This window comes from Aotus nancymaae, unplaced genomic scaffold, assembly GCF_030222135.1.
Source record: "Aotus nancymaae isolate 86718 unplaced genomic scaffold, 86718_ANA_hifiasm-v0.15.2.pri h1tg000021l, whole genome shotgun sequence".
NCBI lineage: Eukaryota > Metazoa > Chordata > Mammalia > Primates > Aotidae > Aotus > Aotus nancymaae.
In genome coordinates, this window is record NW_026988433.1 from 20,914,271 (window position 1) to 20,929,002 (window position 14,732).

At 37.9% G+C, this 14,732-nt stretch overlaps 1 protein-coding gene across 12 annotated transcripts in view; it reads left to right on the top strand.

The window, feature by feature from the left end:
• Positions 1-14,732, top strand: part of HECTD4 (HECT domain E3 ubiquitin protein ligase 4) — a 226,107-nt gene that overhangs the window by 111,229 nt on the left and 100,146 nt on the right. For 7 of the 12 annotated variants that reach the window (XM_021675516.2, XM_064379807.1, XM_064379808.1 and 4 more), the window contains exons 14-22: positions 1,299-1,369; positions 2,289-2,394; positions 2,991-3,111; positions 4,070-4,198; positions 6,752-6,876; positions 8,665-8,818; positions 9,313-9,413; positions 11,430-11,628; positions 13,782-13,901. In XM_021675516.2, coding sequence (XP_021531191.2) covers positions 1,299-1,369; positions 2,289-2,394; positions 2,991-3,111; positions 4,070-4,198; positions 6,752-6,876; positions 8,665-8,818; positions 9,313-9,413; positions 11,430-11,628; positions 13,782-13,901 — 1,126 coding nt within the window. Of the gene's footprint in view, positions 1-1,298; positions 1,370-2,288; positions 2,395-2,990; positions 3,112-4,069; positions 4,199-6,751; positions 6,877-8,664; positions 8,819-9,312; positions 9,414-11,429; positions 11,629-13,754; positions 13,902-14,732 lie in introns of all 12 variants that reach the window. The other 5 variants (XM_064379815.1, XM_064379813.1, XM_064379810.1 and 2 more) reach the window with 3 other exon arrangements.

Sequence of the window (14,732 nt, forward strand, 5' to 3'; positions counted from 1 at the left end):
CCACCCACCTCGGCCTCCCAAAGTGCTGGGATTACAGGTGGGAGCCACTGCACCTGGCCACAGAGAACTTTTATTCAGGAATACAGCCTTAAAGTGACTAAGTATAATTTAGTGACCGAGAGAGCTGGGTGGTTGGTCTGAAAGATCCATATGACAGGGATGAGCATAGATGACAGGGCGTTGTTTTCCTTCTGCAGTACATTATGCTTCAAATCTCTTTCTGTGGAGCATTAAGGCAATGATTGAAATCTGGTATTCTGAGGAAACTTTTGGAGGAGATAGATATATTCACTATGTTGATTGTAGTGATGGTTTTATTGGTGTATACATATGTCAGACTTATCAGATTGTATAGTTTAGCATTGATTGAATGTTAAAACTCAGTTGAAAAAAAAACACAGTCTAAGTGTGGTAGCTCACACCTATAATCCCAGCACTTTGAGAGGCCATGGTAGGATGATTGCCGAGGTCAAGTTTGAGACCAGTCTGGGCAACATAGTAAGACCTCATCTCTACAAAAATATTTAAATTAACCAGGTGTCCTGGCATGCACCTGTAGTCCCAGCTATTCAGGAGGCTGAGATGAGAGGATCACTTGAGCCTGGGAGGTCAAGGCTGCAGTAAGCCAGCATCACACCACTACACTCCATGCACTCCAACCTGGGCGACAGAGTGAGATCCCGTCTAAAACACACACACATACACACACACACACACACACACACACACACAAATAAAGAAATGAAAAGAAAAAATATTCTGATGCTATTTGCAATACTGTTCTTCCCTCCTTTTTGGAAAAAATGAGAATTAGAAATTCACTTTCTTAAGTGATTTTTTTGGGGAGGCACAATTGGTATATGTAGGCTTGACTACATTGACTTTTCATAGCTTACCAATTCTCTTTAACCAGTTCTGCATCTGGCCCCAAGTAACTTATCATTTTGGTAATTCAGAGGAGGAGGAGGAGGAGAGAAATGCCATTTATCAGGGAAGTGATTGGACTGGATCGTGACAGTGAATTTAGCTTCAAATACCTTTTTGGGCCAGGTGCAATGGCTCACACCTGTAATCCCAGCACTTTGGGAGGCCAAGGCAGGTAGATCGCTTGAGCTCAGGAGTTTAAGACTAACCTGGGCAACATATTGAGACCCTGTCTCAATTTTTTAAAAATAAAAGTTATTTCACGGTTTTATGTAATCCAATTGGCATCTTTAATAAAAATAAGAATTTAAATATTTAGAGTTTTGATTTTTAGAACATTTGATTAAATGTTTTTGACTTTTTTGTCATTTCAGCTCTGGTTTAAATATCTTATACCCAGGTGAAACTGAAATCAATAACTTACTTAAGCTGGTCTTAACAGAAGGTAAGAAGTATCCTTTAAATTATCTTTGAACAGCTGTCCTTTTTTTGTCCTCAAGAAAACAACTCCGTATTAAGATAATTGATACTTTATATATGTTAGTCAGCATATTTTAAAAATGTATCTGCAGGCCAGGCACGGTGGCTCACACCTGTAATCCCAGCACTTTGGTAGGTCAAGTCAGAAGGATCACTTGACCCAGGAGCTCAAGACCAGCCTGGGCAATATAGCAAGACCCTGAATCTACAAAAAATAAAAAAAATTAGCTGAGTATGGTGGCCCATACCTTGCTGTCCCAGCTACTCAGAAGTCTGAGGCAGGAGGATTGCTTTAGCCCAGGAGGTTGAGACTGCAGTGAGGTGTGATGACATGACTACACTTAGCCTGGGCAACAGAGCAAGAAGACATCTCAAAAAAAAAGAAAGAATGTATCTGCCTATTTGCATATATGCTTATACTTCAGCCAGACTGACAGCAAAAACTGTGTTTTATATATCTGCAAGCTTTATAAACTTTCTGTCTCCACTGCTTAGCATAATGTATGTGACTATAGATGTTTAACAAATAAAATAATGACAGTGGTGATTTCTAAGCCAGTTGTCTTCACACACTGGAGCCTAACTTTTTAAGTTAGACTAAACAACACAAGTTACTTTGTTAAAGACAGTTGGCATTTAAAAGCAACATTAAGGAACTGAAAATCACACTTAATGATATATCAAGAGGGTAATTACAATTTGATCCGGATGCTAGTTAAAAAGTCAGATTTGTTGTGATGTCATTTTTGCTGCTTTTATTTTTATAGGTCTGTATGTCTAGTACCCCTAGCTTGCCAACAATCTGTTTAAACACTTTTTAAAAATAGCATCAGTTTTCTAGTAGTCATTACCAAGGTAGTTTATGGAGCTTTGTTCTGTGTTAGGAGAGAGAAACAGTGGACTCTCCCAGCTACGGGATGTGATCCTAACCAATCTGGCAGAACAGCTCCAAAACAACCGATTTGGCAGCGATGAGGATGATCATTACAGGTGACACCAGTTATATTATTCATTCCTAGACTTTGTGTTCACAGTCATTAATTTACATTTAAATGTGTTTGATCGACTTCAGTCTCCTGTTAAAACGCTTATGATCGTTAGCATGTTAAACCTAAAACATGGACCAGGTAATTCTACAATTACCCTCAGAACTGATAATTGCACATTTCAGTTTTATCAGTAAAGTAAGTTGGGCCTGGGGAAAGGGTCTGTAGCAGAAATAACAGATGGAACTTATTTAGGAGATCTTGGTTCAGAGTACTGTCCAAATTGCTAGTCTATGAGAAAGGCTAAGTATGTGTGTTAGAGCTGGTGCAGGGGATGAAGGTGTTGTTTTTCTGTGTTATTTATAAAATACATTGACTTGGTAGTTGGGTGCCATTTGATTTCTATTAGTTTGGTTTAAATAATATAGCTAGTTGTTAGCATTATTACTAAGGTGATTTGCTTACAGAATCAATTAATTATGTATCTTCTTACACCAATTATGTAAAATTTTATGTCATCTTACACCAATTATATAAAATTTATCCTTTTATGAATAAACCATCAATATTTTATTGTTACATTTTTCCTGCATTTTTAAGACTAAATGATGAACTTTTACACTACATTCTGAAGATTGTTGTACGAGAATCCTGTATCTTAATCACCAAGTGCCAAACTGTCTCTAAAGATGATTTTCAAAAGCTCCTTTCAACTGTGCCTGTAAGTAAAAATGTGTTTAATGAAAGAAAAATTATATCAAGCATCACTGTTTTCATTTTATTGTATTGACAGGTGTGTGTATACGTACAGACTTAATTCATGAAAGGCCAGGCACGGTGGCTCACGCCTGTAATCCCAGCACTTTGGGAGGCCAAGGCGGGTGGATCACCTGAGGTCAGGAGTTCAAGACCAGTCTGGCCAACATGGTGAAACTCCATCTCTACTAAAAATACAAAAATTAGCCAGATGTGGTGGTGCACACCTGTAATCTCAGCTACTTAAGAGGCTAAGGCAGGATAATCATGTGAACCCGAGAGGCAGAGGTTGCAGTGAGCTGAGACCGTGCCACTGCACTCCAGCCTGGATGATAGAGCAAGACTGTATCTCTAATAATCATAATAATAATAATTTATGAAAGTCAGTGGATTACTACTTAACCTAGAAATGTAGAGCTAGACAAATCCACTTGAAAAACTTTTTCCAGAGACTGTTCCCCCTGCTTAAAATTACTTGATGCAATAAATTGATCAGATTTGGGTGTTTTTATCTAGTGAGAGTTTATTCCCTTATTAATTTTTAATTTTACATTGTTTTCTAAACCATGAGTAAAGTTTTATAGAGACCAATAGGAATCAAAAGATTCTTTTAAGGGTTTGGGTATTCTTCTATAATGTAGATGTGTGTGAGAGGAAGGGGGAAGAATAATTATTGAGGCAAAAATTCAAGTAAGTATTCTGATTAGTGAGGATTGTGTAGCAAAAGGCAGAAAGTTATAGTAAATGTGTCAAAGTATGTATGGAAAGCCATATGGAAATAAGTCACCTGAAAAACTAACTTGGTCTGTTTCTGTACTTTCTCTTTTTGTTTTCTTTGTCAAAATCTTTTAAAAACATCAGGATTACATGATCGCTCTTTCAGTAGGGTTTAGATCATTTAAATGCCCTTATTTGTATTAAAGGCTGCATCCTCCTGCCTGCGCTATCTGATGGCAGTTCAGAATCATCTTCTCAGTAACACTATTTTGATTAAACCTGATGAGAATGATGACAGTGACAGCTCCTTGCAGGGAGAGACATTGAAGGTACAGGTAAACACCAAGCTTTATTTTAACGATGTGTTCTACCCAGTGTGTAAAGCAGTTAATTGGCTAAATTTCTGTGTATTATGATGTCAGAATTCACCTTGTGGCTTATAGTCTTGTGAGAGATAACATTAGGCCACTCATTCCACAGATTTTTTATGTCATTGCACAGTGGTCACCATATTTGTGACACTCATAATGTGTCATCCATGTGCTCCTGTCAACCTTTTTGTGCCTTTGTTTACTTCCATCTTCTTTTAAAAACTATGTAATATGGCACTTACAAGTGATCTCATATGTACCTGAAAGTTCTATCTATATAGACATACATATACCTATAAATCTTGGAGCATTAAATAATTTAAAATTTTCGGATGGTTTATTCTCTCGATTAAAATAACTTTTAAGAGATGATAGTTTTCTCTCAGTCTTCATACGGAATAATCTCGTTTCTAAACTTATAAGTCAATTTCATTTTCTGTAATTATTTTTAAATTAACTTCTGTATAAACTCACTAACTTGTTCCCAAATGACAATTTATAGTGGTCCAAAGATTTTTTTATAGTTATGGTTGTCATAATTTTGACAGATGCTCAAGGCTGTTGTTTGCATTGTTCTTCAGAATTTCATCTTTGTGGGAGAATCAGAGAAATCAACTAGAACTTTATTCTTTCTTAAAATGTTAAACACACTGAAAAATCAACCAAGGAAGCCATAGTTAAAGATAAAAGCCATTACAGTTTGCCCCTTTCTTACTCCTTTATGTGTATATACTATTTAAATCATATATCTGATAGTTTGTACTTATGAGTTTATCTCATCGTATAATCCATTTTTAAATAGGCAGACATACATGCAGTTTTAATTTAAGTTGTTGATAATATTTAACTTCTCTTGCCTTAATTTCCTCATCAGTAAAAAAGGACAATAATATATTCTTTGTGAAGTTGCTGTGTTAGCAACAAGCCCTGTAAATACCTGGCACTTTGCTGCTATGTGGTATGGAGTCAGTAGATGATCATGCATGTCATTAGTGTGACTTAAAACATGATTTGGCTCATCATTAGTTCAGAGTTCCTACTCTGTTAATGATAAAAAAAGATCTCAATACTACTAAAAACGGCTGAGTGTGATGACTCACACCTGTAATCCTAGCACTTTGGGAGGCTGAAGCAGGCAGATCACTTGAGGCCAAGAGTTCGAGATCAACCTGACCTACATGGTGAAACCCTATCTCTACTGAAAAATATAAGAATTAGCTGGGCCTGGTGGTGCCTGCCTGTAATTCCAGCTACTGGGGAGGCTGAGGCAGGAGAATCACTTGAACCCAGGAGGCGGAGGTTGCAGGGAGCCCTGATTGCGCTACTGCACTCCAGCCTGGGCAACAGAGTGAGACTCTGTCTCAATCAGTCAGTCAATCAATCAAAATAGTAAAAAGACCCCAGAAAATTCCAACAATGAGAAAGTTTTGTCTATTTGAAGGCTCAATTTTAATCTTAGTAAATTTTTTTTTTTTGAGATGCAGTCTCACTCTGTTGCCTAGGCTGGAGTGCAGTGGCTCAATCTCAGCTCACTGCAACCTCTACCTCCCAGGTTCAAGCAATTCTCCTGCCTCAGCCACCTAATAGCTTGGATTACAGACGTGTGCCACCATGCCCAGCTAATTTTTGTATTTTTAGTAGAGATAGAGTTTGTACCATGTTGGCCAGGCTGGTCTTGAACTCCTGACCTCAAGCGATCCACCCACCTCAGCCTCCCAAAGTGCTGGAATTATAGGCATGAGCCACTTCGCCCGATCTAGCCTTAGCACATTCTTAATTAAATCATAGAGATAAATATAAAGACTCTTAGGAAAGGCTGAATAGGCTCAGTTGTCTTGGTTTCTTGGGAAAAGTTAAAAAACATACATGTCCCCTAAAGAGTTTGTATTTTTTTAAATTGAAAATAACTGTAAACTAAAGATTTCTATGATGTTAGCTAGTCTTTCTTAATACATTATTTAGTATTTGTACTCCCGTGAACTCTTTAATAGTTATTTTGATGTTTAATAGCCTGTAACTGCCTGCTACTTTAATTGAATTTTTTTAACTGTCTGTTTTCAAGTGTGATGGGTTTAAGACATTATGTAAAAGGTCACTTGTATTGTTTCAGAATGTTGTGTTTTTGTCTCATTTTATTCACCGCCTCTACATGCGCCTTTTACTGTTCTGTTTTTCTCTTTAGCTATCCTCATAACACCCAAGGCAGTCTTCCACCTGGACAGTTTCTGGGCTGGCCACCAGGAGCTCTCTTGTGCTGGATGGGATGGGAGATAGGCCTTTTCTCCTAGGGACTCAGTGTGATCCCTCTGAAATACTGCGTATTTCTGTCAGCTCTCCAGATCCTGGTCTCCCAAATTGCTACTTGCCATCCTATCAGAATTTACTGCTTTGGGCTTATTTTGGCCACCTCGTTATTTCATTTGGAAATGCATCATTAAATACATCATTTCATGTTGTCATTGTGAACGTACGTTCATCACAAAGCTTAAAAATAATATGACGATATTTTCTGCCTAGGAGCTAAAAGTCAGTATTTTGGCTCTTGCCACCCAAATCCTGACTGGATGTGATGAAGTGTTGGAAATGCTACAACAGGTCACAACTGCCCTCATAAATAGTGACATAGCAGACCGTGAGCAGAGGTGAGGAATGGATTTGTGGGCTGTGACCAGCTGCCCTTTGGGAAGAAAAATTTGTTTATTAAAACTAAATCTTTTTAGAACAGAATATAGAAGGATTAGTTTTATATAGACAGATTTTTGTGAGAGTAGGCTGAAAGGGCAAGTGTTTGAAAGCCAAGTGCAGTCACACTCTTTCATGTGCTTTCAGGTGAGACTGGACCAACAGCCATGATCTAAGGGTAGCGAGGTTATGGAGGGCACAGCCTGATCTCTGTCACTTGAGACTTCTACTGTCATCACTCCCAAATTGGCCTTTCCTTTAATTATTGAGGTCAGCACCATGCACACTTAGTTTCCTCATAATAAAGACTTTTGGAAGGAAGAAGTGACTTATCAACTGCTACTCAAAAGATGACACTGTTATGATATCTCAAGATTTTACTGTAGTTTTACTTCTCCAAATACATGACTGACCTATATAGAGAGCAAACTTCTCTTTCACAGTAATAAAGCCCTTTCTCAGCCCTTCACATTAAAACTTCTGCTGTGGTTTGCTTTTAAAGATGCATTGCCCACTATGTTTTTTGACGATTTGAATGTTAGATCTAAAAGAATCCTACAGTGTGATTTTTGCTTCTGTAACCCTGTGTGTTACTATGGCCTTGGTTCTTGCCCACTCCTAGGGAGTAGATAGGAGGTTGGGATTGAGAACAGTATAACCCAGATAGGCATTGCATTGAGGCTTAGTAATACATAATTCCATCTAATGGGAGAGCCTGAGTTTCTGGTTCCAATACCAATATCCCAAGTAGCCTTAAGGAATTTACATAATCCATTTCTTTTTGCATTCCTTAATTCTTCTAGCAGGGGACAGGGATATTAAGAATGTGATTTTAAAGATAAATTTAAAATTTGCCTACTTAGATTAATCAAAGTCATAGAGACTGAAAGTAGAATGGTGGTTGCCAGGGGCTGTAGGAAAGGGGAAAATGAGGAGTTACTGCTTAATGGGTATAGAGTTTTGGTTTTATAACGCAAAAAGAGTTGTGGAGATGGATGGTGGTGATAGTTGCACATTATTTAATAATGTTGAAATGTACACTTAAAATGGTTAAGATGGTAAATGTTATGCTATGTTTATTTTATTATAATAAAAGAAAATTAGGGGGAAAAAATCTGCCTGTTTCTGCATGTCCCAGACAAGCCTCAATTTCTCTAGACCAGTAATGGATATCATAGCTATGGGCAGGTGAATCAATGTTGTAGCCATTCACTTCCTCCTTTTTAGAGTGCTCAGTGTAGCATAGTGACCAGCAGCCCCAGAGGCAAGGGAACTTTACAGGTAGTAGCTATTGGCATTTTATAACCCATTTGTAAAGTGCTTCAAAGGTGCCATGTAGGTTGGCTCCATGGTTCACGCCTGTAATTGCAGCAGTTTGGGAGGCCGAGGTGGGAGGATCACTTCTGCCCAGGAGATCAAGGCTGCAGTGAGCTGTGATGGTACCACTGCACTCCAGCCTGGGTGACAGAGTGAGACCCTGTCTCCAAAACAAATAAAAAGGCGCTTTATAAACTTTTTGGCAAAAACACAGATTGAAGGTGAAGCCCATTAATAACTTTCTGCTCTTCCCCCTCTCCTTCAGTGGCAGAAGGTGGAAAATTTGTGGACTGGGTTGCTATCACTGAAAGTGCTTAACTAGTTTAAGGAGATGCAGTTTAAGAGAATTTGTCAGATAAAGATGACATTAGTTGCTTCTTCACATGTTTTGGCATTGCTTAGGCTGTGTGTTTTTCTTGAACTTTTTGTAGGTTAAAAGGCTTGGAACAAGTTACTAAGGCTACTATGCTTGGTCACCTTCTTCCAGTGTTACTGACCTCCCTGATGCATCCAAATTTACAGACTCTGATCATGGCCGATGCCCTGATGCCTCAGCTAGTGCAGCTGGTACTCTATACCAGCCAGGTATGATCCTTGGTGTGCCAAATGAACTGCTTTTTGGCCAAGCTGCTTCACAGGGCATCTGTTTGCTTTCACTGAAGACAGAATAAACATAATCCTGTCTTTCAGAAACTAAGGGTAATAATGATGGAATGAAGAAAAATATGTCATAAAAATAAATATTAAGGGAAAATATTTTGTTTGGCTAAATTACTAAGTGCAATCTTTTAGTGAGTGTTCGTAGCCAATCAGCTGTAAAAATACTAATATACAATGCTACTAAAACCCTACCATTATAGTTTGTCTCCTGAGTCCTTGCCAGCTAATAGTAGCTAATATAAATGATGCGTTCCATTTCAGCATTAAGTAAAATAATGTTAAATGGTCTAAGTAGCACAGCATTTCTTAGTGAAGGATTATAAAAAGGTAATTTAAGAGAGACTTCTAAGTTTGGTTCTTATACCATTCAGGTAACTGACAGTAGCACTCAAAGACGTAATGATGGTTTTGTGTTTCAGACGGCTTTGCTGCTTAAAACCCAGTGTCCGGTTTTTGCTGAGATGGGCTGTTCCCCATGTGGTGCACCAGACCAGAAGTGTAGGCTGTTCCCTGATGAGAGGTAATGGATGCTGCTTCCTTGCAGGAACTCTTTTCTTGTTTTCTTCTGGTGAAAGCCTAGTACTCTTTTTATGACAATGATTTTTAGCAAGGATTATCTAACTGTGAAAAGAGACTCTGGAATGAAAATTTTAGGTAACTGTAGAATTGCTTTGTAGATTTGTAGCAACTGGTTAGAAATTTCCCCGTGGATCAAGAGATTAGTTCAAAATTGATCTGAAATTCTCATATGCTAATAGTGAGGATATAAAATATTATGACTTTGGCAGACAGTTTGGCTGTTTCTTTTTTTTTTTTTCTGAGATGGAGTCTTGCTCTGTCACCCAGTCTGGGGTGCAGTGGCATGATCTCAGCTCACTGCAACCTCAGCCTCCCAGGTTCAAGCAGTTCTCCTCCCTCAGCCTCCTGAGTAGCTAGGATTACAGCCAGGGGTTACCATGCCCAGCTAATTTTTGTGTTTTTAGTAAAGGCAGAGTTTCACCATGTTGGCCAGGTTGGTTTCAAACTCCTGACCTTGTGATTCGCCCACCTTGGCCTCCCAAAGTGCTGGGATTACAGGCATGAACCACCACGCCCAGTTGGCTGTTTCTTAAAAATTTAAACATATATCTACCATATGACTCAACTACTTCACTTTTACGTATTAACACAAGAGAAAAGAAAGCAAGGTTCTTACAAAGGCTTTTACATTAAGGTTCACAACAGTTTTGGTTAGAAGAGCCCAAAACTGGAAACAACTAAATGTCCATCAATAAGTGAATGGATAAATAAATTGTGATGTAGTCATACAACAGACTCTAATCAGCAATAAAAAGGAATGAACTATTGTTATATATAACAGCATGTATATAATCTCAAAATACTGAACCCTGAGTGAAAGAAGCTGCATCCCCTTAGGTCATGTACTATAAGATTTCATATATATAAAACTCTAGAAAATGCAAACTAATCTCTAGTGACAGACAGCAAGTAAGCATTCACCTAGGGGAGAAATGGAGTGGTTACAAAGAGGAAGAAGGAAACTTAATAGATATGACAAATGGCCAAACTTATCAAGTTGTATGCTTTAAATATATGCAATTTATTATGTCAATCATGTTGCATTAAAGCTGTCCTTTAAAAAAATTGTTCAGAAAGGAAATATTTCCTGAGTTTCTCTAGAGCAGAAGGATATGGAATTGAGCTTTTTGCAGTGATGAAAACTTCTATCTGTGCTGTCTAGTGCCATAGTGACAGGTTGTTATTGAGCACCTGCAAGATAGCTAATGTGACTGAGGAACTGAATTTTAAATTTTATTTCATTTAAATTCAATTTAATTGAAATAGCCACATGTGACTAGTAGCTACCATATTGGACAGCGAGGCTCTACAGCTCAAGCTTCAGAGTTGAAAGAATAAGAGAATTTCATGGCAGCTAAGTTTAAGTCTTAGGAGTTTGTATTCCACAACCTCAGGCTCCATGAAGTCCTTGAGAGTTCAATTATAGTAAGTAAGAGAACCTTTGAAGGTACCTTTCTTTAGTAAAAATTATAGTAAAAAGTAGTTATGTAGACTTTTGGAGTTTTCAACAATTGGCATGTAGATATCAACAAAAGGAAATTTTTACAGGATGCTAACCCTGTGGGATTTGGAAAGGGGCCAATCTTAAGGATCCTTTACAGTATCCTTTTTTTTTTTTTTCTGAGTACCTTTAAATGAGAGTTGATCAGGTCTTCTGGATATCAACTGGGCTTCTCCCTTGAAAATAGAGGGAAAAATGAAAATATGTTTCTGTTTTTTGTTCTGGAAAAAGGCAAAAAAGAAAAAAAAAGCAAATATAATATATAACAACAAAGAAAAAAAAACCCTTAAATGGAGAAATTTTTTAAATGTTTCTGATTGCCGCTGAGATCAAGCATTTAAAAGCCCCAGTGTTATCATACTGCAAGCTGTGGAAAATTAAAGAGCAATTTATTGTTTACATTATTTTTCCTTAACTTGCCTGCTAAGCTGAATCATTTTCTCTTTTTCTGTTTAGAATGTTAGAAGAGAAGGAGGAGCCAGGATTTCTCACTGGTTTAAAGATTCCTGCCCCATGGGCTGCTGGGAAGACTGTGGAAACAGTCCACCCTGTCAGAGACAACTATAAATTTAAAGAAACGGTCCATATCCCAGGAGCTCGCTGCCTGTACCTTAGATTTGATAGCAGATGCTCTTCACAATATGACTATGACAAAGTAAGTAAGAATTGGATTGTTATTGGTTCCACCTTGAGTAAGCTAATTCTTAGATGCTTCTTATTTTTCTTTGCTGCTGGTCACCATTCTTGACTGATTTCTGTCTGCAGATATCTCTAAGGAGAACTTTTTTAAGATAAAAGTTCTTTATCTTTGAAGGGTAGTGATTGAGGGAGTTAAAGAAACACCACCTCTGAGGTCTAAGAACAATGTTTTAATGATATATTGAAAGTGTACTTTGTAAGCTTTCAGATGCTTAGATCTGAGTGGAATGAAATGTTCCTTTTCGTTCTGCTTACCCCCTGCCCTCCCTATGTGCTTGAAGTTCCTCCAGATGTGTGATGTCCATTCATCTAGAAAGGTTTCACTGCCCAATTCTTGGGGCTTCTCATGTATCTTTTGGGAAAAGGTGGCTTTTTAGAAGAGTTTCAGAGGTGCTAGGATCTGGTTTATATTTATTTAAACATTTGTTCTTCTTTTTTTGAGGAAGAGTAGTTTCCAACCTAGTGGCTTAACAGTTAAACGAAAGGAAGCATCTTAGGGATTGAAGCATTTTCTTCTACTTAGAATTATTGAATTGTAACCCATCATGTTAGTCTTAGGAGGAAAGGCTAATGAAATATGTAACATATGAAAGAACCGCTAGAGGATTATCTAATAGCTTCATGAATACTCTTTTTATGTAGCTTTTTAGTGATCTGTTGTCTCTCTCTCCTGTGAACTATGTGAGGGCAAATGGGCTTAAATCCTAGTAGGGGATTCTGACTTCTAAGGCTGGTTTTAAAAACAATTCTATCCGGGGAGATTTTTAGGTTAAAAGTAGAGGACTTCTTAACTCTATATACTATGAGATGGTGAAACACGTTTCTGGGCAAGTTATAGAATCCTCTTGCCCATTATCTTCTAGGATAGTGAAGATTCCCAGGTGCCCCCGAAGACTTGTCCTCAAAACTCACCTTAGCTGGTAGCAAGAAAATGTATGAGTTGATCGTTAGTAGGCTTTCAGAAATGTGTCTCCTAGCATCAGTCCACCCTACTTCATAGCTCCTGGCATTGACTACCCCCATTTCCTAGGTTCAGGTGAAGTGACTTTTAATATAGAAATGGGAGAGGCTGCCATTTTAGTTGGTGTCTTTTTGTTTCTCTTTTAAAAACCGTAATTTGCATTTCTGATATGCGCTAACTTATGCCTGCAGTAGACATTAGTGTAAAATGATGAAGCACAAAGAGGCTTATTACATGGATAAAAGTACATTTACTTTTTCAGTGGTCCCTGGCTGGTGTCAGCAAAAGGCCCCAAAGGGTAAGAAATCACAAAATAATAAGCATTCAGGGCTGAAGATGGAACTTCTAAATCTGAACTTAGACACAGTGAGAAGCAGTCAAAGTGCACATTAGAAGACAGGGTTTGGTATTTACAGAAGCCGGAGCTTTATTTTTCCTTGTCTTTGAATGCCAAATGAGCTATAAATGTTTCTTCTGCCTATTAGAAAGTCAGCCAGCTGGTTATAAATGAATTAGAGATATACTGATACATGAAAACTGACCCAAGAAGCAGCAGCCCCCTTTCTGGCCCAAATTTGTATCATTTTCTTTTTCTACCATTAAGCAACATTCTAAGAATATACGGCTTATTTTCAATTTGTTGCATTTTTAAAAATTCTTATTTATTCATTGATTTTGCTTTTTGGTGCTTTTATTTTGTTGTTGTGCTAGATATAACCATATTTCCATCTGTATTTGCTCACTTTATTAATTTTGGGGAGGACTTAAGGGGCCAAACTGTTATTAATGAGTTATATGTTATTAGTTAGCATTAAAACAGCTATTTCAAAAATATTGATGTACAATAGCTGAGTGTAACTATTTAATGTGAGATCCCCAAGCCAATTAAAGCATGGTAATATAAAAAGTATACTTCTTCTTATTAATAATTGTTATTACTCTGTGGCTTCCCTGTAAATACCAATGACTGATTGCATCCAAACTAGTATCAGTTATACCTAAAAAATGAGGAAATATTAGTTATATTATAATGACACCAATGCCTGGTTATAATTGTATTTTAAACAAAATTTTTTGCAGCCTTTTTATTTGTAGATGTTGTTTTTGTTTTTCTTTTACAGTCTAACAGTATATTTTCTGTTTTGAAGTTGGTGATATATGCGGGGCCTAACACAAACAGTAGGAAGGTTGCTGAATATGGAGGCAACACACTGGGATATGGCAGCCGTAGTGTCTTAGGAACTGGTTGGCCGAAAGACTTGGTGAAGGTATGGTATCCAGTCATAATTGCTTCCTAGAAAAGAAAATGAACTTGCAGTCCTCACAGGTCCAAGTATTAACTGTAATCCCAGAAAACATTTGCCATGGGGCCTTTTGTTGTGGTGGGGCCACCTTTCCAGGCCCATCAACTCACTACTTCTATTCAGAATGACCCTGCTTTCACCTGTAGAACATGAGACCCCTGTTCACTCCCTTTCACAAGTTATTCCATGGATAGAAGTTGTCACAGCATTTTCTTCCTTGTTGATTAAAAGTGTTGCTAGTTCTTCCAGCTTAGTTCTCCTCCACCCTTCCTGTTGACAAGTACCCTAGAACCACAAGGCCATTGCAGTGTAAAAGTGTTGAATTAATGTGTTCAGATGAATTTGGGCCTTTGAAGCAAAAACAATTATCCATTCTCAAACTGATGAAATTAGGGCCATGCTTTGTAATCTGGGCCTTAAACTACCTACTATGTATCTGTCTGGAATATGAATATAAACTGAAATGTCTGTTAAAACCCAAAAATCTCTCCAAAGTCTGTTCCTAGGGCCTTTATTTCATATACATTATGGACCCTCTTTAATTCAGCCCATAGATGACAAGCCATTTGCTAGAAATTATGACTGGACACGGCTGCTCACGCCTGTAATCCCATTACTTTGGGAGGCCGAAGTGGGAGGATCACCTGAGGTCAGGAGTTTGAGACTAGCCTGACCAACATGGTGAAACCCCATCTCTACTGAAAATATAAAAATTAGCTGGGCGTGGTGGCGTGTGCTTGTCATGCCAGCTACTCAAGAGACTGAGGCAGGAGAATTGCTTGAATCTAGGAAGCG